Genomic DNA, 27,937 nt, shown 5'->3' with positions numbered 1-27,937 from the left:
TGCAATCTCTATTGCACTCCACACTGCCCTTTCCCACCTGGACAAAACATATGTGAGAATGCTTTTCATTGACTACAGCTCAGCATTCAACACCATACTGCCCTCAAAGCTCATCAATAAGCTAAGGACCCTGGGACTAAACACCTCCCTCTGCAACTGTATCCTGGACTTCCTGATGGGCCGTCCCCAGGTGGTAAGGGTAGGTAACAACACATCCGCTCAGTCCCCACCTGTACTCCCTGTTCACTCATGACTGCACGGCCAGGCACGACTCCAATACCATCATTAAGTTTGCCGATGACACAACAGTGGTAGGCCTGATCACTGACAACGACGAGACAGCCTATAGGGAGGAGGTCAGAGACCTGGCCATGTGGTACCAGGACAACAACCTCTCCCTCAACGTGATCAAGACAAAGTTGATGATTGTGGACTACAGGAAAAATAGGACCGAGCACACCCCCATTCTCATCAACAGGGCTGTAGTGGAGCAGGTGAGCTTCAATTTCCTTGGTGTCCAAATCACCAACAAACTAACATGGTCCAAGCACACCAAGACAGTTGTGAAGAGGGCATGACAAACCTATTCCCCCCAAGGAGACTGAAAAGATTTGGCATGGGTCCTCAGATGCTCAAAAGGTTCTACAGCTGCACCATTGAGAACATCCTGATTGGTTGCATAACTGCCTGGTATGGCAACTGCTCGGCCTCCGACCGCAAGGCACTACAGAGGATAGTGCGTACGGCCCAGTACATCACTGGGGCCAAGCTTCCTGCCATCCAGGACCTCTATACCAGGCAATGTCAGAGGAAGACCCTAAAAACTGTCAAGGACTCCAGCCACCCTAGTCATAGACTGTTCTCTCTGCTACCGCACGGCAAGCGGTAACAGAGCACCAAGTCTAGGTCCAAGAGGCTTCTAAACAGCTTCTACCCCCAAGCCATAAGACTCCTGAAAGTCTAATCAAATGGCCACCCAGACTATTTGCATTGTTGTTATCATCTACGCAGTCACTTTAATAACTCTACCTACATGTACAAATTACCTCAACTCACCGGTGCCCCCGCACATTGACTCTGTACCGGTACCCCCCTGTAAATAGTCTCGCTATTGTTATTTTACTGCTGCTCTTTACTTACTTGTTACTTTTATTTCTTATTCTTATTCATATCTTTTTTTAACTGCATTGTTGGTTAGGGGCTCGTAAGTAAGTATTTCACTGTAAGGTCTAGACCTGTTGTATTCGGCAAATGTGACTAATACAATTTGATTTGATTTGAATTCATTCTACTTTGATCCACAAAATGGAAAAAATGGGGAAAGTAAAAACATTTAAATGACCCTGCCATCTAACCCTACACTCATTAAAACTATCGTTATGAACGCTAAACCAACCTCTCTGAAGCATACATCACTCATTGACCTATCCCTCTGTGCTGTCACAGATCTACTAGGCCTACTCACAGGGATTCTCTCAGGATCCCTCACTGCCTCAGCATAAGACAACTTCTGTACTACTTACTCTGACTCTGGCCAACTCAACCTGCCACTCTTGCACCGACTTCCGATCCCTAGCAAACATGGGCACCCCACAGTTGACACACACAACCTTTTATATATGCAGTTTGCTTGGTGGACTGTTTCTTCACATAGCCCAAATTGAAATAATTTAGTAGGATAGTCAGTTAGGCTCATATGGTTAGGCTGTACAAAATATTTATTAATTTGGTGAGAATTGAAGGGTTTTCAAAACCGTACAAAATGACCAAACATCAAGTTTGAGGCCATTCACATGGTAAAATGCATGATGCACTAATTCCAAAGCACAATGATTTGCCGACAGAATGTGCTTGGTTTTGCCACTCCCCTTTAATATGTATCGTGGATAGAGAAGCAGTATGAGTGCAATCATAATATGATAGGATATGTCAAGACAATGTTGGGCTATTCTTTCAGCCAATGAACGTCAGAATCGTTGATTTTGGTGTGAAACCAAAGCCTCAAACTCAAATACAGTGGGTCGAGGATCGAGTCGTGGGGTGGCATCCTCTCTCTCCGTCCTCACTTTAAAGAAAAAGCAACTCCTTCCTTATAGTCGGTGGAGATGAGAAGAATAACGGGAAAGGCAAGGGATGAAATTTTGATCGAAATGAAGAGCGCAATGGACTCCCAGATTGGAGGTAAAAAGCACATTCAGAGATTAGCCTACTTTGGTAATATACACGGTAAACGTAGGCTATACCATAATCTTTGTTTTTATTGGCTATTAAGAAGTTTACTATAGCGCTTTCAGAAAATGCTCAAGGAAACACATCCAACCAAAGGTGAATGATGGGCTACTTCGATCAGTTTTGTGACTAGAAATTCCACTGTCTATCATTTGGGTTCGGAATAATGTTTGGCTAATGGCTATTACTTCTGTCTGTGCCATATGTCACTATACGTTAGTGGGCTACCTGGATGAGAGGCACATACAATGTTTTGCCTAAAGATTCGCAAATGTTATGGAATTTACATGTTATTTATAACAGATTATGTTTCGGAAACAGTTTCATGTGTTTGTACAGTTGTACAACTAAATGGAAAAGGTTTGAAAAATAGTTCTGAAATGACTGAAAATACATGCGATGACGTCAGTCACATGCTGACAGGTCTACTGGGAGAGAGAAGGACAAACTTGAAGTTTGAGAAACTGACAAATTAAAGTAACTGTCCAGTGTTTCCAGATTTATATGAAATAGGACAATAATTAATTACAATATGAGTGAAATCGTTCTCCTTCCAAAAAATTGCAATTAAGTATGTTATGTTTTCTGCGTTGGAATGGTGTGGGCATATATGGTCCCCAAACATATTTACGCTAGTAGACTGCTGATTGGCCATCGAGAGGATGACATGATCCTCTATAAGGAAATAGCAAGCATTTTTTTTAAACATCTGTTTGAGATACAAGTTTGAGGCGGTTTTTTTAAAGTGTTTTTTTTCTCCAATTTATGCTTTGGCCACATGAGTCAGCAACATTATTTGGGTATGAGTTATCAGAATATTAACTTTTGAAAGAGATTTTTACTGGACAGGTACTTAAAGCTCATTCCAGAAGTCTGTAAAATGGCATGTATTTGGCAATTTCTTTGTTGATTTACACATCAGCATTCAAAGTGATTAGTATTGAGTCCAAATAAATTAAATATTATTCATAATATGTAATTATAATCATTTCCAAGCAGGTTTGTGATAAAGTAATTATTGCAGATGGATGTCTTATTCAATGCAAGGTTGATCTGTTGTGCTAATGTATAGGCCTAGTAAAGCTGATGCAAGGGGCACTCTGCTTATCTATATCCCTCTATTGAGAACTTATTAGTCACTCCACACTGCACAAGGAATGCCGCTTGAAACTGGCCATTGTTGTATCCATGCCTGCCCTTTTCAACACCATTAACTGCCCTATAACTTCAGTATTGCTCTCAGTATTGCTCCCCTATGTCTCCCCTTAATATGCTCTTGTGCTCCTGTGTCCTATGTTCGTGTTTTCTGTGAAATTTCATGGCGAAAAGGAAACAAGTTATAGGTAGACATCTGCAATGGTGTGCTAACACAGACATGTCCAGTCCATCGCATGTGGTTGTCCTTAACTGTCTAATCATGGATTTGTAAAATCCAACACAAATTGGATTGGTAATTGTTTTCAGTTATTCCCAAGTTTCAGGATGTGTCAAAGGGCGTCAGTAGGCCTCTAATCCATATCTATAACCTTTGCTTTGTGTGGTGCCACACTGTCCCAAGGTAATACTCACATAATTACACTCTGGAGACCAGATAGTTGTTAGCATTGAGTGCATGAACACTTAAACACAATTATCTGCTGATAATCTCTCTACCTTGAGTGCCAATATAGACAGGGAATAGACCATGATTCTATGGACTTACTGAGCAGTCACTCACTGAAGAGATCTGTAGGGAGGAGTTGGACTGTAACAGTACAACTGTTTTTCCAATTGTGCTTAGTGACAAATAGGCCGTAAAGGTCAGAATATATGCAGAATATATTACTAGATCACATTTGTTATAACAAAAATGTCACAATTTGTGAGAATGTGGCAGTGTGCCTATACAGAGTTGCCCACAGAGATGACTTTGTCTCCAAATACAGCCATGTGTTAAGCTGTCATGGTAGCAAGGGTCCCTCTATAAAATGTTGTTGGTTGAGAGGTAGCTCAGAAAATGTATAGCTGCTGTGGGTAATAAACAAATTTGAACAATTACAAATGTTCCTTTTGTTAAAAATACTTTGTAGACTGCAATGTATTATGTATGGCTTCACAGAAAAAAGTACTTGAGCATTCATAATGTCGACAATAAAGTGGTTTCAATAACACCGCAGTAATTATGGTTTTGAGATATTGTTACATCCGTCTCTCTGCTGGGAAATTAAGTGAGTTGGAGCAAGTTTACTGATGGATGGAAACAGTCAGGCTTCCCTCCAACCTCTCTCACACTGTTTACATCCCTCTTGGCATCTCACCCCTATAGGGCTGCAGGTAGCCTAGTGGTTAAGAGCGTTGGGCCAGTAACTAAAAGGTTACTGGTTTGAATCCTCAAGTTGATTAGTTGAAAAATCTGTTGACTCTGCTGTCCATTTTACTTATTTTGGTATTACAGAAACAGGGCCAAGCGATGGGGTTCCACTATCTCTGAGCAATAGGTATTTCTGTTCTTAATGTGTAGTGAGTTGAATGAGCAGGTTAATTTAAGGACAATCTGTCACTTGCCCTTTTGTGTTAAGGCTCCTTGTTAGTAAATATCCACAGTATGGCTGACTACCCACACTGGGTCTAGATAGTGTGGAGTTCTGTGTTGATAGACTGCCCTTTCACACCAACGGCTTTGTGTTGGCTGTTATCAGGGAAAACCTTCCTGCACAATAACAGAGAAGATCTATTTATATGTGCGTCTGTGTTGTGGATCACCATGTTGACAGTTTTATGTAGGGACTGAATGTGAGTAGACTTCAGGTTCACCTGCATCTATAATACAGTTCTATTACAGAATCATTTATTTTGATAGTTATGTTACCCACATGCTCACACTGGCTGCCTTGTTATGACTCTCATGGCTCTAAATCATTTACATTTCCAAAATAGTTTTGTTGAAAGGTTCCGATAAGGCACTGTAGTATTATCAAATATTAGGCCTGCTGTTCTACAAAGTAAACAACATCTCTCACTATCGCTGTAAAACCTCTATTCATTTCATAGCGTATTTCCAATTCTGCATGCCTAATTGGTCTTGATCGGGGGCAGTCAGGCACAAACTAGGCCTAAATAATCATCTTTGCATTACAGCACTCACCCTTAATCATTGATGATCTAATAAGAAACGTATTAGACAGTTGTGCACCGCTTCCATTTAAGGTGTTTCATATCTGGCGGGGAGGGCAAGCATCTTGGCTCACAGACTAGGGGGAGCCCTGGTGTTGCCATGGAAACTGGCTGAGTCATTACATTTTCTCTTTGATAGCTGAGTTAGACAGACTGTGGGCAGTATCTAAATATCTGAATATAGGCGAGAGGGTTAACCCACTTCTCATTTAAATACTTCTCTGATTAAAAACATTACACGCCTGGACTTTTCTCCTTTCACCTCCAATTGGTTATTATCCCTTCTTTGGTCTTCCACAATTCCATTTCAATGGCCAGGAGCAGATGAATATATAAATCTTGAGTAACATTGGTCGATGCACTTGATCACAGTGGGCTTTGTGATTGTGTTGCTTTGTGGGTTTAGGAAGCTCTGTGCCACAGCATTCCATGTTCTATCTGTGGGTTAACCTGGGCATCACATCTGAACAGGCAACAAGCTACGAAGAACAAAGAACAACAGTTTGTTTTCATGTACTCTGCCATATCCTCGGTGGCGATTATGCAGTACGCAACAAGGCCAAAGGGTGCAGATGAGAAAAATTAGGGGAATAATTCTGAAGGACAAAATCTGTAATATTCCAACATTTCTACTTTTCCTCCTTATTCAAGAATGCCTCATTCAAACAGTATAGTATTAGAAGGATGACATTTCATGTCTGTTTTAGAGAAGATAAAGTATGAATTCTGCTATCTGCTCTGCCCATGATCCCTCGCTTGGAGGTGCACCGGGGTATTGGTCCACTCTACTGATCTAACTCTCAGGGTTTTGTCAAGCCACAGTTCCCTTCTGAGACTAGGCCTATTGTATCCTGGAGATAAGAAGGGAGATTTTGTTTGTTCCATGTGTAGAAAGTCATCAACAGACGATGTGAGAATAGGGATTCAGAACAGCTTTCCAACTGGGCAAAAACTGGTTGACTCAACGTTGTTTCCACGTAATAAAAAAAAAAGTCATGTGATGATGCTGAATCAACGTGGAGAACTGACTGGATTTGAAAAAGTCATCAACAAAAGGGAATTTAATCTTTTTTTTCACAGAATTTACAACCTAATTACAATTGCATGGTGTTTTGTTGATTTCACGTTGAATTCACGTTAGTTGACAACTCAACCAAATGTAAATCAAAACTAGATGTTGAAATGACGTCTGCGCCCAGTGGGTTTCTACCTTTAGCACTGGGAGCATGGCCTCCCCATAAACATAGACCCTATGCTGCTTAATTTAAAACATAACATCCTAAAGTTAGCATTTGGTTGCTTCAGCAAGGTAAACAAAAGCAAAACATGGATTGGTCTCTCTTCCTACAGGGTAAGGAAACTAATGTAATTTCAGAGAGGTTTCCTGTGTGTTGTCTTTCCCCTGAGAAAATGAACTTGGGGATGATGTCAATAGTCAGGCTATTGGAGCCATGAGTCATGTATGTTTGAGTCAGTCAAAAGAAGCCAGTCTGATATGTCATGGTGCTATTTTTAGCTGGAGCTACAAGGATGATAAGAGTTTAGATATAATAGGTCACATCAGGCCATGGTAGCAACATAGTGACATTGTTGTGGTTCATTGTGTCTCTTACAACACTAACATCTTTCAACAATAGGATGTATGTTGCACAAACCTCACATGCTGGCCTTCTAGATGATCCATCTGCTCTATGTAGGGCCATAAGACATATGGCCGGTTATCTTACCATGTTGGTCATGAGTGAATGAGAATGTGGTGAATGTCTGTGGTCTACAGTGTTTCCCTGATAAACTAATCAGCTCTAGTTATGTGGGGGATGAATGGCTCATAATGGGCCAATAATTTCCATTTAGTACTTATTGACCTACAGTATATACAAACATGTTGGAATGCTTTAACCTTTAGTCTAGATATCCATCCAATTAAATAGGGTACAGCGTCACTGTGCAGCATCACAATGCCTATTATAAATTGTTTTTTAAAATCTATTATAAACTGTCATTTTATCTATTATAAATGGTCTTTCTATCTATTATAAACTGTGAGAATCCCTGGCCTGAGATGAGATTGACGCACTTTTGTTGTTCATCAGAGAACAATTTCTCCTTCTTCAATAAGCTTTCTCTGGTAGAGCCAACTGTGATATGATGATGATGATGTTGCTCAGAGCCCTGGGTCTGGACACCACCCTCTGCAGCTGGATCCTGGACTTCCTGATGGGCAGACCACAGGCTGTGGGGTTAGGCAACAACACCTCATCCTCACTTACTCTTAACATGGGGCCCCCCAGGGGTGTCCTCAACCCTCTGCTGTACTTCCTCTTCACCAACGGCTGTGTGGCTTTGCACGACACCAACTCCAACATCAAGTTTGCTGACGACATCACGGTTGGAGGCCTGATAACCAACAACAATGAGTATGCCTATAGGGATAAGATAAGTGAACTGGCATTGTGGTGCCAGGACAGCAACCTCTCTGTCAACGTCAGCAAAACAAAGGAGTTGATTCTTGACTTCAGGAAGGGATGGAACATTCCCCGATCCACATCAACGGGACTGCAGTAGAGAGAGTCACTAGTTTTATGTTCCTCAGCATCCACATCACAGAGAACTTGACATGGACCAACAACACCACCACTCTTGTCAAGGGGGCACAACAGTGTCTCTACTTCCTAAGGCGGCTGAAGAAATTTGACATGACACCCCGGGTCCTCTCCAAATATTACAGCTGCACCATCGAGAGCGTCCTGGCCGGTTGCATTACGGCCTGGTACGGTCGGGAATTTCTCCGGCCAGACCGCATGTCCCTTCAGAGGGAGGTGAAGACAGCACGGTTCCAGTGATGTGCTGGGCTATCACCCTTCCAGGACATCTACTCAAAACGGTGCCTGAGGAAGGCCTGCAGCATCATCAAGGACCAAACACAACCCAGCCGTCAGCTCTTCACTTCATTACCATTGGGCAGACAGAATTGGAGCATGAGGTATGATACCAACAGGCTCAGAGACCGTTTCTATCTAAAAGCCATCAGACTTCTGAACACTTGAACTGGACTGACCACCTGCACTGACTCTCCTCACCTTAGCACACACACACACACACACACACACACACACACACACACACACACACACACACACACACACACACACACACACACACACATAAATGCATGCTACACACACATCACAACTGCTGTTGATAAATTGTGCCTTCCTGTATTATACTTATGCTAAACATTTTATTCTACCTAGCCATTTACTTTATGTTCATATTTTTATATTTCCTTATTGTTGTTGCATTGTTGAGAAGGAACCTGCAAGTAAACATTTTGTTGGACATGGTATGCCATGTGTATCCTGTACATACGACTAATAAAACTTGAAACATGAATAACAGGGGAAGCCCAGTGGCTGAAACAGAAGAGGAGAAGGTTCATTAGAGGAAAGTAGCCTAAAGCTCAGGCCTCGTATTACCATTTAAATCACTAACCAGATTGGCTTGGTCTGATGAAATACATCATTTACCAGGCTGTCTAAAGGTTTATCTGGCTGAAACAGTAGACAATCAGGAAGGCACTGTCACTGGAAAGTAGACAGGTGTTACCGGTGGGAGCAGGTGACGCAGGTGCTGTTAGGTCCTCACCAGCATCAAGGTGACAGCTTCTTTATGGCACAAATAAAAATGGAATAATGTATTCCTGTCCTCACACTGCCACTTGCTGTGATTGAGCCAAACAGAGAATATATCAAGCATATTTAACACATGGCCTTTTTGTTTGAGGCTCGTGTGTCAGTGGTGCTACTCTGGATATTCTAGATATTCTAATTCAGAATTTGTGTATCTATGATATCATAAAAGCATCTATCAATGTCCAGCAGCACTTTGTTAAGCAGACTAACCCCTTTGTCCTGTGTCCCTCCTCTGAAGAAGATGGCCCTGCTGTGCTGACAGCATTCAGGATGAAACTATTAACAGGTACTGGCAGACGAAAGGCTTAACGTGACGCCTGTCTGTCCATCCATCCTTTCATCCTCTCCTAACCTCACCTCATAGTCAGTGGCTGTGTCTGTATGTACTGCTGTTGGTTACTCTGAGGCTTGTGTTGTTTGCTCGCTGCTCAGCTCCCTTCATGCCAGCGGCTGCAGAGCCGGGCTCCTCATAACCCAAACCCAGCCCTATACTACTCTGCATTCTCTGGTCCTCTGGGAGTGAGTGCCAAGGCCTTGGGTTTACCAGTGGATCGCTCCATTTGATTTAGTATAGGATGCAAGGAAATGACCTTTCAAATCCAATATGCTACATTTATTGAATTTACCTGTACCATATTTGACATTTTTGAAAATATATTTTTTTCGTGTGATTTTGTTGGGATAATTTCATCTGTGCATCTGTCTGTGGGTTATTTGAAATTTCAGAAAGGGAAACATGAGCTGAAAACTGCTAGATCTCTCCCTTTATAAAGATCTAGGGCCAAGGCTTAAGGCCAACACTCCTAACAGATGCTGAAAGAACACCTGTACTGAGTGCATACATCTTTATGCATTTATCCAGCACCTAAGAAATCATATGAACTGGGTGGTTTAAGCCTTGAAAGATGATTGGCTGAAAGCCGTGGTATATCAGACTGTATACCATGGGTATGACTTTAAAAAAAAAAAAGTATGTTCTAAATATGTTGGTAACCAGTTTATAATAGCAATAACACACCTCGGGGGGTTGTTGTATATGGCCAATATACCACAGCTAGGGGCTGTATGCAGGCACTCTGCGTTGCGTCGTGCATAAGAACAGCCATTAGCCGTGGTATATTGGCCATATACCACACCCCCTCAGACATTATTGCTTAAATGGATGTGCAAGACAATGTGAGTTATTCATCACTCCAGACTACCCACTGAAGGTACTTGTAGGTCAGCTACAGTAGGATGAGATGTTCTCTAGGACTTCATCAATGGGGTTATCAATGTCAGTTTAATTTAGTGTGCTGGAGACTACAGACGTGTTTACAGTAAGTTGGTGTTCTGCAGACAGTGGGTGTTATTTAGATGTACATCTTCACTAGTGGATCTCCTACTATCTGAATGTGGGTCTAGTTCCAGGAGGTGGTACACTACATGACCAAAAGTATGTGGACACCTGCTCGTCGAACATCTCACTCCAAAATCATGGGCATTAATATGGAGTTGGTCCCCCCTTTGATGCTATAACAGCCTCCACCCGTCTGGGACAGCTTTCCACTAGAAGTTGGAACATTGCTGGGGGGACTTTCTTCCATTCAGCCACAAGAGGATAAGTGAAGTCGGGCATTGATGTTGAGCGATTAGGCCTGGCTCGCAATCGGCTTTCCAATGCATCCCAAAGGTGTTCGATGGGGTTGAGGTCAGAGCTCTGTGCAGGCCAGTCAAGTTCTTCCACACCGATCTCGACAAACCATTTCTGTATGGACCTCGCTTTGTGCACGGGGGCATTGTCATGCTGAAACAGGAAAGGGACTTCCCTAAACTGTTGTCACAAAGTTGAAAGCACAGAATCACCTAGAATGTCATTGTATGATGTAGCGTTAAGATTTCCCTTCACTGGAACTAAGGGGCCTAGCCTGGACCATGAAAACATCCCCAAACCATTATTCCTCCTCCACCAAATTTTACAGTTGGCACTATGCATTGAGGCAGGTAGCATTCTCCTAGCATCCGCAAAACCCAGATTCGTCCGTCGGACTGCCAGATGGTGAAGCATGATTCATCCCTCCAGAGAACGTGTTTCCACTGCTCCAGAGTCCAATGGTGGCAAGCTTTACATCACTCCAGTCAACGATTGGCATTGCGCATGGTGGTCTTAGACTTGTGTGCGGCTGCTCGGCCATGGAAACCCATTTTATGAAGCTCCCGATAAACAGTTATTGTGCTGATGTTGCTTCCAGAGGCAGTTTGGAACTCGGTAGTGAGTGTTGCCACCGAGGACAGACGATTTTTACGCGCTTCAGCACTCGACGGTCCCGTTCTGTTAGCATGTGTGGCCTACCACTTCGCGGCTGAGCCGTTGTTGCTCCTAGACGTTTTCACTTCACCGCACTTACAGTGACCGGGGCAGCTCTAGCAGAGCAGACATTTTAAAAGGTGGCCTCCTATGACAGTGCCACTTTGAAAGTCACAGAGCTCTTCAGTAAGGCCATTCTGCTGCCAATGTTTGTCTATGGAGATTGTATGGCTGTGTGCTCGATTTTATACACTTATACAACGGGTGTGGCTGAAATAGACAAATCCACTAATTTGAAGGGGTGTCCACATACTTTAAATATATGGGATATATACAAACAATAGTGTATTTATATTTATGTGTTAAACCATTCTGTATTTGAGGATATGTGTCTCCCATTGTATTCATTTTTGAAAACATTGAAAAATGTGTGTTGGTTGAAGCTGAGGTGTATGTATACTATGCGTATACTATACTGTGTGTTTTTGCATGTGTGTGGATGTGCTGCTATCTATACATTTCTAATAAAAGTGGCCTTGTCCCTGTTTGGTAACACACTCCCTCTCTCTCTCTGTGTTTGCTCAGCTCTGGACTGATAATGACTGTTAGCAGTACAATCATCACAGCTTCTTTGGAAAATCCCTTTGTTTGTTTGACCTTCATGGGGGTTAGGGATGCTTGTGCTCAGACTCATCTGGCTGGCTGGCAGTCTCAACATCATTCCTACCTCATGAGTTGTCTCTATAATTTACCTCTCAGCTGTAGAGAGCGGCTCCCTCGAGCCTCTCATTGGCTTGCAAGGCACTCAGTCAAACCTCTGGTTCTTTAAAAATATCCCCCTCGTCCAATGAAAGAAAGGCTCAGGGCAGAAGGAATCCTTCCTGTGGTAAGCTAGATTGTGTTGCGTCTGGGGGAACTACAGGGCCTCTGACTGGGCTGCTGCCCCCTCCCCCATCCCTCGGTGTACGTAGAGGCCTAACCTCCCCACAGGAAGTGCTTGTTTCCCAGCATTCAGAAAAAAACAGGCGGCAGGCAGCGCTGCAACATGAGCACATTCCCTCTAGCGGTGTCTGCCAGGCTGGGGTAGTACGCTGCTCTGCTGCTGGAATGCTGTGTGTTTCTGTCTGTGTGTCTCCAGATGGAAAGTGTGCTTTTGTGATAGTGGGTCTTTATAGGTATATGTGTTTAGTTCTTTCCCCTGGTTTTATCTCTGAGAGCTCTTGAGTGAGTGAGTGTCTTCATGTCTATTTCACCATGCTGTTGCCCTGAGGGCAGTCCATGTCAACACAGTGTTGCGTTGGGGTGTTCTGACATCTGACCACAACACAGTTCCACTGACAGACTAATGCTGTTTTCTTTACATCAGCAATCCCTCCTCTCAATATAGAAGTATTACGTAATAGGAGGGAGACCGACTCGATCATCTGCAAAATCACTGGCAAATCTGTGGAAAAGGAATGCGGATGGAATCAGAGGGATGAGTCATGGGATTTCATGGGCTTTAAGTTGTGTATCTGATGACATTACACAGTCATTTTAGTTAAATAACAGCTTTGTTTTTCTAGGATTTATTTAGCCAATTGACTGTATTTAGTGAAGGTATCATACATGACCACAGGGAACAAGTTTGACATTTTCATATCAAGTGTATGTTGTATCTCATATGACCTATTAGGCTAGTTGGTGTGATGAGGCTGGAATAATTATGTAAAATATATAGACAAATAACCCATTGCTTTCTCTCAAATAAATGACTGGTTACACATTTCTGTACACATATCACTATGTCATTTGTACATTGTAAATCGTTTTCTGTTAAAGGGGCAATCCTTAGACCTATCCCTCTGGGCACAGACCTCAGTTCAACATACATTTTTTATTACATTTGTTTGAGTTGTCAACTAACGTGAATTCACCATGACATTGGATTTAGGTTAAAAGTTGTATTCCCTTATGTTGATGATTTTTTACAAATCCATTCAGTTTTTCACAATGATTCAATGTCATCACATTTTATTTTTTTATTGAAATTATGTAGAAACAACATTGATTCAACCAGTTTCTGCCCAGTATGATAGATGCATATACTGACCTGCCAAGATATCAACATTATAGTTTTAACCATGTTTTGAGACTATACTGTGTTTGTTTACATTTACAATATTTACCAAAATTGGATTAAAACTAGTTTATATTTTGGGTTCTGATGGGGTGTGACAGTTAAACTAAGCTCATGAGGCATGTATAAGTTATATTATTCAAGAATCAATGGACTCATATGCAGTATATCATTATACTATATATCCTATAAATCAAAAAAATGTATGTAGCAACTGCAGATTGCCCTTATGGGAACTAATCTCTGCTCGTGTTTCTTTTCTCTACACAGAGGAATGTAATGGCCACAGTCTTAATAACTCTATAGAGGACGGAGGAACACAGCTACCTGGACACACAGAGGTGAGTCCCATGACCCCATGTTGACCTGCCTGGACACTCTCCTTTCCCTCTACATTAACATATCCCTATCCTAGATGACTTTGCAAGCTCTCTGTGCTGTAATGCAGCAGTGTTCTGCAATGCAACGGGCAAATTAATTGAAAGCTGCAACAAACAAAAAACACATGAAATTATTTACATGATAAAGGTTAACGAAATTTTGAAGGTATACTGGATTAGTAGATACATTTTGCACTTATGTGTGTATTTGGTTGTAAGAAATGTATGATTGTGTTTTGTTTTTAGACTTCCTCCACATGCTTGATCAATCCTCATCCATGATCAATATTCTTGATCAATAGTGAGCGTGTATTGAAAAGAGGTTGTTTTGCATGCCTTTGTGTACCTTGCCTAAATTGGAACAACTGACCTCTTTCTACTACAGTTCTCATTGTTCAGTCACAAGACCTCAGTGTCTCTCAGAGAGCTCCTCTCTTTATCAGATCAGCTCTCCCCAGGCAATAAGCACACACTAAAATACTGCCTACAGAGAGAATATTACTGTGTCTGTTATGTGTCTGTGTCCGTGTTCTCTATCCAGCATTAATCTGTTGTTCAAGAACTAGGGAACTTGAACACTTTCTCTCTCACTCATATTCAAGCATGCTTTGACACATAAAGGTGGAAGGCAATACATTTCAAACTGTTCTAATATGCTTTCCACAACCTAATTCTCTTGATGATTATGGGAATTATATGCTGTATCCACACCCTCTTTCCTTCCTCCTTGTTTGTGGGTGTGGGGGCTGATAAACAAAAAGGGGATGTGCTCTGTTTCTCTTCCCGATCGCAGTGTATCCTCCAGAACCAGCATACTGCTGTATATAGGGACCCACCTGTGTTTTGTCACACACTAAGCTAATTGGACTGAAGCGCTTTTCCTCCTAGTCGCACGGTGAAACAGACCCCACACAGGCAATCCTTCTTCACAATTGAGGTTCAAAAGATGATGTAAGACCTGGAATTGGTGAACATAATCTTAGCCGATTAGATCAAGAAAAGCCATTTTCCTCCACTCCAGGTCCAAGGCTGTGTCGATAAGGTTTTTTCCCCTCTGTCGTCCTGACTGCAGGGCATAGCACTGTAAATACTTAGCTGTACCCCTCAGGTGGAATAAAACCAGGAGTAAACAAACCTAGTTGAGAAACAGCCTTTAACCCACTGTAAATACAATCTCCTGAATTTCACAAGCATTTTACTTTTTAACAAGGGTGCGTTCTCCTGCACATGTTTATTATGCTTATAAATAAACTGGAGTGTGGAGTGTTGAACTGAGAAACTGGACCCTGGCAAACTGGAGTGTGGAGCATTGTGATTGAAAAGCATTGTCAGTGCCAGGTTTGGGGCTTGAATCAAGAAGTGGCTGTATACTGGTCTGGGATGATCTGAGAATATCAAAACTAGGTTTAACGTTATTATAAAAACCAAAAAGTTCATTTCAGGCCCTAGTGCAGGATGTACCACTTTGCTTCCCATAGTTGAGGGCTACGTTTAGTATAATGATAGGCATGCCTTCACTGGAAAATGTCCAGGATCCACTGCTTCCTAACTCCTATTCAGGTTACATAAGACAAACCACACAAAAGAGAGAAAGTCCACACTCATTACAAAATAAATGTGTTTATTTACTTTTGGGCGTGTCCTAAACTATATAGTAAACTATGACCTGTACTTTTAATGTGCTTTTAACATGCATCGTCACATTCAGTTAACAGATGTTCTCTGTTCATGGGAGGAGGAGAGAAATAGTTAGTGTGGGTTAGTGTTCTGACACTCTTCTCTGTCTGCCCTCCAGACTGACAGACTACAGCAGAACAAAGACACCGTGTTCTTCAGGGACGGGGTTCGCAGGATTGACTTCATACTGTCCTACCTAGATGACAAGGATGGAGAAAAGAAGCAGGTGGGCAACATCACGCACCACCATCAACACAGAGACAGAGAGCATTGTGTGGTTACAGAGAGACACATGGCAGTTTATCAACACGGACATGACAGCACAGAGCATTAACCTTGGAGTGGTCAGGCTTGTTTGAGCCTGAATGGCTACAATAAGAACAGCTATTTTAGTTTTCCGTTGCAAAATGTTTTGTCACAGTAAAGACAGTGTCTGGGGTCAACTGACCACGTGACCATGACTCATAATCAGCCTGAATCAGGGCGGTAAGAGGAGAAGGTGGCTAAAAGGAAGTGGCTGATAAGTTCCCCGTGGTTGAAACTTTGTTGTTGGGGTAATTGCATCACGTCTTTCTTGACAGAGAAGCAAAGATTTCATGCCACAGACAGACCATAGACAGACCAAATTTCATTATTACAAGGCCCTCTAGGCTCTGATTTTTGGACTTTGAGAATGCTGTGACTGGTGCCAGCCAGTCTTTCAACAGAGCTTCTACAAGAACAAAATGGATCCTCACAAGGAAAAATTCTGAGAATGAATGGGGAAGTTAGAATGCGAGGATGGATGGAAGGATAAAGTGATAGCAGCGATGATAGAGGGGGAGATACAAGGATAAATGCTTTTCTGCCCTGGTCCTTGCCATTGCGCAAAGTGCATGTGTGTCTGTTTCTGTATTTGTACAGGAGAGGAGGAGGGAGTTTGAGGCCAACCTTAGGAAGGCTGGACTGGAGCTTGAGACTGAGGATAAATCGGTGAGTTACCCATCCGTGGCACACTGGTGTCCTCTAGTGGTCATCATGCAGCAGCACATCACATTACTGTAAAGTGGGGAATATCTCAGCAGAGCTTTCTTAAAGGGGAATTTCACTCCACAGTCTTCTTTCCTCAGTGGTAGAAGGGTGTTTAACATATACTGAGTGTACAAAACTTTAGGAACACCTGCTCTTTCCGTGACATAGACTGACCAGGTGAATCCAGTTGAAAGCTTACCTTATATGATCCCTTCAATCAGTGTAGATGAAGGGGAGGAGACAGGTTAAAGAAGGATATTTAAGCCTTGAGACAATTGAGACATGGATTGTGTATGTGTGCCATTCAGAGGGTGAATTGGCAGGACAAAAGAGCTAAGTGCCTTTGAACGGGGTATGGTAGTACGTGCCAGGTGCACCGGTTGGTGTGTGTCAAGAACTGTAACGCACCTGGGTTTTTCACGCTCAGCAGTTTCCTGTGTGTGTCAAGAATGTTCCACCACCCAAAGGACATCCAGCCAACTTGACACAACTGTGGGAAGCATTGAAGTCACCTTGTAGTCCATGCCCCGATGAATTGAGGCTGTTCTGAGGGTAAAAAGAAAATTACTCAATATTAGGAAGCTGTTCCTAATATTTTGTACAGACAGTGTTTCTGTTTTCTTTACAAACTTTTAGGTGAAAATGTGTACTATATTCAAATGAAAAATGTTTAAAATATCATAAATGTTCTATAATTAATAAATGTACTCAATATTTTAAATGATTCCTCTGTTTTGTGCTTAAATTGTATGGTCAGTCAAATTGCCTCGCTCTGTCCTCTCTTAACTCATTCCTCTTAGGACTCGGATGATCTGAAAACGTACTTCCTGAAGATCCACGCCCCGTGGGAGGTGTTGGCCACCTACGCTGACGTGCTGAAGATCAAGGTTCCCTTTAAGGAAAGCGACATCCCCCACGGACAGGACGTTCCACTAGAGTGGCTCTCCCGACCGTTCCGCCTGCCAGAGAAGGTGATGCGCCCACAGCCTGACTACTTCACCTCTCCATTTGATAAGGACAAGATAGACTTCTTCCTCATCAAAAACCAAGACACCTTCTTCCCCCCCTCCACACGCAACAGAATAGTGAGTATAGTATCTTAACACAGAATCCAGAGAGACGCGCACACACACACACACACACACACTGATCTGATGTCCCTTCCTGTCAGGTGTACTACATCCTGTCTCGCTGTCCGTACTATAAAGAGGACCGCAAGGAGACAGACAAGAAAGGTATCAAGCGGTTGCTGAACAACGGGACCTACACCTCAGCCTTCCCACTTCATGATGTAAGAAACATGTGACGCCCCACCTACATCACATCAACATACTCACAGTAGATTTCATGTGAGGATGTCCGATTATTTTCTAAACTAGAACTGTTTATTCTCCTGTCCTCTATGCTGTCAGTGTCGATACTGGGAGAGGAACACAAATGAGCAGTGTGAGAGCGAACGCTACCACCTCTATAAGAATTGGGCTAGGTTCCTCTGTTTCTACAAGGAGCAGCCCCTCAACCTCATCAGGTAAGACAACATCGGCTGGACATCGGTTACATTTCCCCCATGCATAGACACAGAGATCTACGTCTATAACGGGGGGAGGGGAGGGAGGGAGGGGGGCGAACTCAGTCCGGCTTTAAATTTACTCTTGAAAGTTGTAATAGTAGAATGCACAAGGTACAATTTCGAAATTGGGTAGTGCATCATCAGTTCCTCCTGTCATGTTAGTCATTGTATATCTTAGAGAGCTATTTATAACTTGTCAGAAATGTCAGCTGATGTTTTTTTATCCCATAGATATTGTTGTAATAATTGTCACTCATATCACATGAATACACATTATACATGGCAAAATGTATAGAATTGCATGAAAATTTGCTTTAAACCTGCAACATTGTCTCCACCAACGAGCGGTGTGAACAGTTTGCGTCCCTACTCCCTAATGCCAAATAAGTTGAATTATCTCTGTGTTGTTAACAGGAAGTATTATGGGGAGAAGATTGGGATCTACTTTGCCTGGCTGGGCTTCTACACAGAGATGTTGTTCTTTGCTGCGGTCATGGGCGTAATATGTTTTACCTATGGTGTGCTAAGCTACGATGACAATTTAACAAGGTTAGTACCACCAGGGGGCAGAAAGGTGCCTTACTTGAAAAATAGGAAAACAGTTAATTGTCTGCATTTAAACAGGCAGCCCAATTCTAATATTTTGCCCAATTATTGACAGAAGATCAATCAATCAAATGTATTTATAAAGCCCTATTTACATCAGCCAATGTCACAAAGTGCTGTACAGAAACCCAGTCTAAAACCCCAAACAGCAAGCAATGCAGATGTAGAAGCAAGGTGGCTAGGAAAAACTCCCTAGAAAGGCCAGAAACTAGGAAGAAACCTAGAGAGGAACCAGGCTCTGAGGGGTGGCCAGTCCTCTTCTGGCTGTGCCAGGTGGAGATTATAACAGAACATGGCCAAGATGTTGAAAAGTTCATAGATGACCAGCAGGGTCAAATAATAATAATCACAGTGGTTGTAGAGGGTGCAACAGGTCAGCACCTCAGGAGTAAATGTCAGTTGGCTTTTCATAGCCGATCATTCAGAGTTAGAGACAGCAGGTGCGGAAGAGAGAGAGAGTCCAAAACAGCAGGTCTGGGACGAGGTAGCACGTCCGGTGAACAGGTCAGGGTTCCGCAGGCAGAACAGTTGAAACTGGAGCAGCAGCATGACCAGGTGGACTGGGGACAGCAAGGAGTCATCATGCCATGTAGTCCTGTGGCATGGTCCTAGGGCTTAGGTCCTCCGAGAGAGAGAAAGGGAGGACACAGGACACCAGATAAGACAGGAGAAATACTCCAGATATAACAGACTGACCCTAGCCCCCGACACATAAACCTTCGCAGCATAAATACTGGAGGCTGAGACAGGAGGGGTCGGGAGACACTGTGGCTCTGTCCAACGATACCCCCGGACAGGGCTAAACAGGCAGGATATAACCCCACCCACTTTGCCAAAGCACAGCCCCCACACTACTAGAGGGATGTCTTCAACCACCAACCTACTACCCTGAGACAAGGCTGAGTATAGCCCACAAAGATCTCCACCGCTGCACGAACCCGAGGGGGGCGTCAACCCGGACAGGAAGATCACGTCAGTGACTCAACCCACTCAAGTGACGCACCCCTCCTAGGGACAGCATGGAAGACCCCCAGTAAGCCAGTGACTCAGCCCCCGTAATGGGGTTACGGTGAATCCCAGTGGAGAGAGGGGAATCAGCCAGGCAGAGACAGCAAGGGTGGTTCGTTGCTCTAGTGCCTTTCCGTTCACCTTCCCACTCCTGGGCCAGACGACACTCAATCATAGGACCTACTGAAGAGATGAGTCTTCAATAAAGACTTAAAGGTTGAGACGGAGTCTGCGTTTCTCACATGGATAGGCAGACCATTCCAGCACTAGCCTTAACAGGAAGCCAGTGTAGAGAGGCTAGCACTGGAGTAATATGATCACATTTTTTGATTCTAGTCAAGATTCTAGCAGCCGTGTTTAGCACTAACTGAAGTTTATTTAGTGCTTTATCCGGGTAGCCGGAAAGTAGAGCATTGCAGTAGTCTAATCTAGAAGTGACAGAAGCATGGATACATTTTTCTACATCATTTTAGGACAGAAAGTTTCTGATTTTTGCAATGTTATGAAGATGGAAAAAAGCTGTCCTTGAAATATTCTTGATATGTTTGTCAAAAGAGAGATCAGGGTCCAGAGTAACACCAAGGTCCTTCACAGTTTTGTTTGAGATGACTGTACAACCATCTAGATTAATTGTCAGATCCAACAGAAGATCTCTTTGTTTCTTGGGACCTAGAACTAGCATCTCTGTTTTGTCTGTGTCACGCTCGTCGGAAAGGACGGACCAAGGCACAGCGTGAGTTGTATATCTTTAATATACAGTGAAACTAAGAAAACAACAACCATGAAGTCATAGTGCTCAAAACACTAACACAAAAACAATATCCCACAATGCAGGTGGGAACAGGGACTCCTTAAGTATGATCCCCAATTAGAGACAACGATAATCAGCTGCCTCTAATTGGGAACCATACTCAAACCCAAACATAGAAATATAATTGACTAGAACACCCCCTAGTCACGTCCTGACCTACAACACCATAGAGAACCAAGGTCTCTCTATGGTCAGGGCGTGACAGTCCGAGTTTAAAAGAAGAAAAAATGTACAAAAAGTATCAAAGTTAAAAAAAGTAACAATAAATGAGATCTGATCTCATTGTTCAATATACGAATTATTGGGCTGCCTGTTTAAACACAGCCTTTGAATCATGCCCAAGTGGGCTCTCATACACACACACACACACACCTAATGGTGTGTATTCAGTATATTAATAATAATTGTGTAAAAAAAAGACATCTTTGTTGTTGCACATCCAACAGTACACTAAATCACACAACTTTGTCAGTCTATACAAGACATGTAAAGTCACGTCATAACAAATGTATTATGTTCTTTCCCACTTTCTATTCTTTCTATGTATCTCTCCCACAGTAAGGAGATCTGTGACCCCAGCATTGGAGGGAGTATTGTGATGTGTCCGCTGTGTGATAAGAAGTGTAGTTACTGGAAGCTCAACTCCACGTGCCTCTCATCCTGGGTAAGGGAACATACACAATATTTTCTGTCATTCAGTCACAATGTAATCTTTCCTCAATTGGCTAATCAAATCTCTTGATGATTAGCCATTGCATCTAATTATTGATGGCTCTTCACACTTAAAAAAATAATGGCTGTGTAAATATTCTGCATGCTTAGCTTATTATTTAAACCAGCCTGTCAATCAAAGCCAGTGAAATCTCCCATGCTGAGTGTGCAGTATGTCATATTGCTGTGGCCAAAGCACAGCATGTCATTTCCTCTGGGTGGTTAGGAGCTCATCCTGTCCCTTGTTCCCTCTTCCAGCAATCCCATCTGTTTGATAACGAGGGGACCGTGTTCTTTGCCATGTTTATGGGGATTTGGGGTAAGTGTCTGTCCACTCTGTTGTTACTGTATTTAACCTGTTGGAGAATTACAGTACATCTCCTGTGGGGGAGACAGACTGTTACTGTTAGAGTGTAATGACCCTGTCGGTTCTGCAGTGACTCTATTCCTGGAGTTCTGGAAGCGGCGCCAGGCCCAGTTGGAGTATGAATGGGACCTGGTGGATTTCGAGGAGGAGCAGCAGCAGCTCCAGATCCGCCCGGAGTTTGAGACCAGGTGCACTGACCAGAGACTCAACCGGATCACCCAGGTACGGGCTGACAACTGGTTATTACACACTACTTGTAATACTGTGCAAATTCTAAAGTATTTAATGTAAACTACTGACTGGGCTTTCCGTTATTTGTTATTGTGCAGGAAATGGAGCCATACCTACCCCTCCCCAAAAAGTGTGGTCGCTTTTGCCTCTCCGGGGTTACTGTTCTGTTTTGGGTAAGCCAACATACTACACCAACTCTGTGTGTCTGCAAGAATTTGTTCGCCAGTGTGCAGTATACTATATGTTGGCTGTATGTGTGCACTGTAGCATGTGGATTTTGTATTCTCCACAGATGCTTCTGATTGTGGCCTGTATCACTGGGGTGATAGTCTACAGGCTGGCTGTGTATGCAGCCTTCGCCAGCATCATGAAGGACAGCCCCACTAAGAAGATCCATCTGGTGGGCTCTCTCATCACCCCGCAGCTCGCTACCTCTGTCACCGCCTCCTTTATCAACTTTGTCATCATTATGATCCTTAACTTCTTCTATGAGCGAGTGGCCATCTGGATCACTGATATGGGTGAGGAGGAGAAGCTCGCTATCATGGCGATTAGATCAGGAGGAGCAGGAAGTGCAGGGAGATGGAACACTGATGCCATATCAAGTTAAAGTGATGTTTACCCCAGGTCACATTAACTGTACATTTCCTACTCATTTATTTTTTTACATTTTCTCTCCTATACAAATTCACTCATACCTCAGCAGCACATTGCACCCGTTAGTTTAGGTAGCTGGTGTGCCTTGAATGGCTTTGATCTCCAACTACTTGCTCCAACAGAAATTCCCAAGACACATCTGGAGTATGAAAACAAGTTGACAATGAAGATGTTCCTCTTCCAGTTTGTCAACTACTATTCTTCATGTTTCTACGTGGCCTTCTTCAAGGGCAAGTTTGTGGGTTACCCAGGCAACTACACGTACATGTTTGGCAAATACAGCAGGCTGAGGAACGAGGAGGTGAGCTTTGTCACACAGCATCTACAGTATATGAACACATTCTACTATATGAAACTCACACCTTTTGAAGAATAAACCACAGTATTTATGTTTTGAGCTCAAACCTAACTGTTAAACATCCACTGCAACTTGTCCCAGTGTGACCCAGGAGGCTGTCTGATTGAGCTGACCACCCAGCTGGTGATCGTCATGACAGGGAAGCAGGTGTGTGGGAACATCCAGGAGGCCCTACTGCCGTGAGTTTCACTGACCTCTGACCTACTTCTGATAGACTGCGAAATGTACCTCGATGAACTTTCAGTTGCATATTTACTCCACCATGGGGTGTGAACCAGCTTGAACTTGTTAAAGATGTCCGACATTCAGTATGTAATTTGTACACGTGCCCTCCTCAGAGTTCAATATTATCTTGATCTATATTATATCCTGTCAGGCTGCTGAGGAACTGGTGGTGCAGCAGGAAGGCCCGGAAAAACCAGTACAGCCGCTGGGAGCAGGACCACGACCTGCAGAACTTCAGCCAGCTGGGCCTGTTCTATGAGTACCTGGAGATGGGTAAGGAGGCCCTTAACCCACTCCACTCTCTTCCCACATAGACAGGAGACTGTGTAGGGCTGTTCATCAACATGCTCTCTCTCTCTCTCTCTCTCTCTCTGCAGTAATCCAGTTTGGCTTCATCACTCTGTTTGTGGCCTCTTTCCCCCTGGCCCCCCTGCTGGCCCTCTGTAACAACATCCTGGAGGTCAGAGTGGACGCCTGGAAGTTCACCACCCAGTTCCGCCGGCCTGTGGCGGCCAAGGCCCACAACATCGGAGCATGGCAGGAGATCCTCAATGTGGTGGCCATCTTGTCTGTTGTCACCAATGTGAGTAGGATTAAATGTTATTAAGCTGTAGCCACGTTGTTGTTATCAAGTGTTCAAATCTATGTCTTTATTGTTGAACAGCCCCATTTTATAATTTATATACACTGTATAATCAAAATACAGTAATTCAATAGTTCAATGTGTCTCGGATCCCCTCTCATGCTCTCTCATCTCCCCAGGCATTCATCATGGCCTTTACTTCAGACATGATCCCCCGCCTGGTCTACCTGTATGCCTACCACCCTGGCTCTGAAGCCACCATGAGTGGCTACATCAACAACAGCCTGTCAGTGTATGACATCTCCCAGATCCCTCTCCTCAGTACGCCCGAGGAGGGGGCGATTCCTGTCTGGTTCAATGGCTCCTTCATCACCAGCTGCAGGTGGGAAGCGACTGTAATGCCAGGCCACTCACTTGCACATTTAAATACCCTTTGTCTTGACTTCACTTGACGTCTTGACTATGGAGCTGTGATTGTATTAATCCAGATTTTTACCGAGGACAGGTCAATGCTTGGGGTTTAGCACTATTGTATGTAGTTGTTGTGTCTTGACATTGGCTCTATATATTGTCTCAGGTACCGTGACTACCGCTACCCTCCAGGCCACCAGAGGGAGTACTCCCACACTATGCAATTCTGGCACATCCTGGCAGCCAAACTGGCCTTCATCATTATCATGGAGGTAAGCCATCCAAAATATGTGTATGGAACACAGCACATCTCTCCACTCTAAACCAGCAGGTGCTCTCTCCATTATATACAGTATGCAGCAGAGCCCAATCTTTGCTATCACTGTTTTTCAACATGTTATCATCTGTACTTCATAAGGTGAGTGTGTGATAATGGTATGCTCTGTAAAAACACGTCTTCCTTTCCCATCAGCACGTGGTGTTTGTGGTGAAGTTCTTTGTGGCCTGGCTGATCCCGGATGTGCCATCCGAGGTAAAGGCTCGGATCAAACGGGAACGTTACCTCATCCAGGAATACCTGCACAACTACGAGGTGGAGAAGCTCAAGATCCAGCTGAGTCAGAGTTTTATCATTGAAGCCAAACCTGAGGTCTGCACTGCCACTGACAAGCATGACGTGTTATCTGAGTGCCTGTAGGCCCCCAATCAGTAACTCACACCCACCTGGCTAACCTAACTGGGAGGGTGTTTCTGTGAAGGCTCCTCCACTAATGGCAAACAGAAGTACAGTAAAGGGCTTCTGTCAGTGGGGAAATCCTATCAACTGTTTCTCTTTGCTTTGTTGTTTGTTAATTTTCTAATGAGCAGCTAGCAGATTTCAACCTTTTCACCTATGTTAGGACTTTCATTGGAGGCAGGGACGGAATAATTTGATCGATGACCACATCTCGTCATCTTCTTAGCCTCCAATGCTGTTGCAATGCAAGCTCCAATTGTTCAGCTTGATTCATATCTTCTGTGCAATGATGTTTCTTGCAAGTGATTCAGTCATTCAGTGCCAGTGTTGATCGTGATAGGATCTTATGGAATCCTACAAAGTATGTGCCAACTTGTTAAGTGTTCAGTTAAATGCTATTGGGATTCATGATATTGTACCAGACAATATACAGCATCTTGAAAAAAAATGTAATCTAATGCTCACCTTAACTACAATGTCATAATATGTTACTAAGAAATGTCCAGCAAAGACTGCCAAAGATATCCCATGGCTTTTATCAGAAGCTATCTAATAAATTACCTTTAAAGAAATATGCATGTTTGATAGAATGTAACATATAAAAATCTAATTTATTTGCCTTCAAATGTTGGCATGTTATCTGCTTCAATTTTGCTGTAGCTGGGCTACATTACATGTGATGTGTTTTCCTTGTGTTACTGTCATGTATTTGAGATATTTTCATGGGAGTCAATGCAAAAACTGTAAATTAAAGGCCCAATGCAGCCGTTTGTATATCAATATCAAATCATTTCTGGGTAACAATTAACTACCTTACTGTAAAAATAGGCTAACATTGCTTTTTAGCTAAACTATTCTTTCAAGCAAGAATTTTGCTAGGACTGTCTGGGAGTAGTCTGAGTGGGGAGGGGAAAACTCAAAACTAGCTGTTGTTGGCAGAGAGGTTTGGAACTTTCTTTGTATCTGGTCTATCAACCAATTTACTACATGGTGATGTCACCATGGAAAGCGGAAACTCCTATCCATGCAAACCTGATGATTAGGAGGTCCTGTGTATATTGTATGTTCAACCAGCAATTATCAGGAAATAACTGATCACATTTTTTCACACTTTTAGAGTGTTAGTTTCATCAGCTGTTGTACAATTGCGATATAAAACACAGGAAAAACAGCATTTTGACTGCAGTGGCCCTTTTAAAAACTGTTTCTCTCAGCTGGGTAATGCTAGATAGATAGAGATACGGTAATGGTCCAAGAGGGTAATACACCCATACGTCTACTGTATATACACTACCGTTCAAAAGTTTGGGGTCACTTAGAAATGTCCTTGTTTTTTAAAGAAAATCAAATTTTTGGTCCATTAATATAACATCAAATTGATCAGAAATATAGCGTAGACATTGTTAATGTTGTGAAAGACTACTGTAGCTGGAAACGGCTGATTTTTTATGGAATATCTAGAGGCGTACAGAGGCCCATTCTCAGCAACCATCACTCCTGTGTTCCAATGACACGTTGTATTAGCTAATCCAAGTTTATCATTTTAAAGGGCTAATTGATCATTAGAAAACCCTTTTGCAATTATGTTAACACAGCTGAAAAATGTTGTTCTGATTAAAGAAGCAATAAAACTGGCCTTTTTTAGACTAGTTGAGTATCTGGAGCATCAGCACTTGTGGGTTCGATTACAGGCTCAAAATGGCCAGAAACAAAGCACTTTCTTCTGAAACTTGTCAGTCTATTCTTGTTCTGAGAGATGAAGGCTATTCCATGTGAGAAATTGCCAAGAAGCTGAAGATCTCGTACAACGCTGTGTACTACTTCCTTCATAAAACAGCGCAAACTAGCTCTAAACAGAATAGAAACAGGAGTGGGAGGCCCCGGTGCACAACTGAGCAAGAAGACAAGTACTTTAGAGTGTCTAGTTTGAGAAACAGATGCCTCACAAGTCCTCAACTGGCAGCTTCATTGAATAGTACCCACAAAACCCCAGTCTCAACGTCATCAATGAAGAGGCGACTCCGGGATCCTGGATTAGCTAACACAACGTGCCATTGGAACACAGGAGTGATGGTTGCTGATAATGGGCCTCTGTACGCCTATGTAGATATTCCATTAAAAATCAGCCGTTTCCAGCTACAATAGTCATTTCCAACATTAACAATGTCTGCACTGTATTTCTGATCAATTTGATGTTATTTTAATGGACAAAGAATGTGCTTTTCTTTCAAAAACAAGGGCATTTCTAAGTGACCCCAAACTTTTGAACGGTAGTGTATGTTTGGGCTGATAGAGCCCTTTCCAGTGGATATAATCTACACTCCATTTGAAATGTTTTGAGTGGCATGTTAAGTCATACCAGACAAAAAAATATTAGCCCTGTTTTTGGGGTTGCATTCCTCTTTCTTGTTTAGATTTATGGCAAGATATGCAACTGTATATATGATTTCTTGTGGTGTGGGAGCCAAATGTGATTTTGCCTGTGTTACTCGCACATGTATCTATCTGCTCTTTATTTTGACACTTTTCAAACTCATTGTAAGCAGGAAAATTTGATTCCTCAGCCCTGTTAGTCATTACTTACTTACGTTAAGTTAAGCTTTTTCTGTCATACTCTGTGTCTGTACTCCGTAGCACAATGGATGGCCTTCTCTTTTTAATTTGGTTTTAGCACAGAGCACTTATATGGGACTGATTGGATTTAGCCAATGAGTCTTTCAGACAGAAAACTCCACTACATTATTACTGTTTACTGTCAATCATTCCAACATGTCTGGATGGTCTCATATTAAAAGGAAAGTTGACTTTAGATTACATGTTTCAAAGCAATTGTTATGAAATTCAACTTCAAAAGGGACTGTAGCTTATTGAATCGATTTCAAGTTACTGTAATGTGATTTGTGCAAACAGAGGTGTTAGCTATACAGTATATACACTCATGCATATAGAAACATGCATATTTTAACAACTTCAGTGAACTGTCCCCTTTACAGCAATAAATTCACACTATTTTATCACAGCCAGTATACACCTGAAGAATGTTGGGATATGTACAGTAGTTGCCACATTAATTTCAGTAAACAACCCACTTATTATTTAGATTGTTGTACAGATT

The 27,937-nt window shown here is 42.7% G+C and overlaps 1 protein-coding gene across 1 annotated transcript; it reads left to right on the top strand.

The window, feature by feature from the left end:
• Nucleotides 1–1,859: 1,859 nt before the first annotated feature.
• On the top strand, nt 1,860–25,596 carry LOC115167127 (anoctamin-5-like). The gene is made up of 20 exons (XM_029721236.1): nt 1,860–2,181; nt 13,751–13,821; nt 15,656–15,763; nt 16,441–16,509; nt 17,349–17,633; nt 17,720–17,839; nt 17,961–18,076; nt 18,533–18,667; nt 21,102–21,207; nt 21,513–21,573; nt 21,692–21,843; nt 21,951–22,025; nt 22,145–22,373; nt 22,632–22,810; nt 22,949–23,046; nt 23,244–23,365; nt 23,470–23,675; nt 23,855–24,057; nt 24,253–24,358; nt 24,559–25,596. Exons 1-20 carry the CDS (start codon nt 2,106–2,108, stop codon nt 24,781–24,783), a joined length of 2,742 nt encoding a protein of 913 aa, XP_029577096.1. The 5' UTR covers nt 1,860–2,105; the 3' UTR covers nt 24,784–25,596.
• Nucleotides 25,597–27,937: the final 2,341 nt, after the last annotated feature.

Source organism: Salmo trutta, chromosome 29 (genome assembly GCF_901001165.1).
Source record: "Salmo trutta chromosome 29, fSalTru1.1, whole genome shotgun sequence".
Taxonomy (NCBI): domain Eukaryota; kingdom Metazoa; phylum Chordata; class Actinopteri; order Salmoniformes; family Salmonidae; genus Salmo; species Salmo trutta.
Note: the sequence above shows the minus strand (reverse complement) of the source record. Positions and strands in the feature narration are given on the sequence as shown.

Excerpts from the sequence above, each read along its gene's own strand:
- LOC115167127 (XM_029721236.1), top strand. The coding sequence starts at position 2,106 with ATGAGAAGAATAACGGGAAAGGCAAGGGATGAAATTTTGATCGAAATG. Across the intron at positions 17,840-17,960 it reads CAGCCTTCCCACTTCATGAT|TGTCGATACTGGGAGAGGAA; the intron begins GTAAGAAACATG and ends CTATGCTGTCAG. Across the intron at positions 22,811-22,948 it reads GCAGGCTGAGGAACGAGGAG|TGTGACCCAGGAGGCTGTCT; the intron begins GTGAGCTTTGTC and ends AACTTGTCCCAG.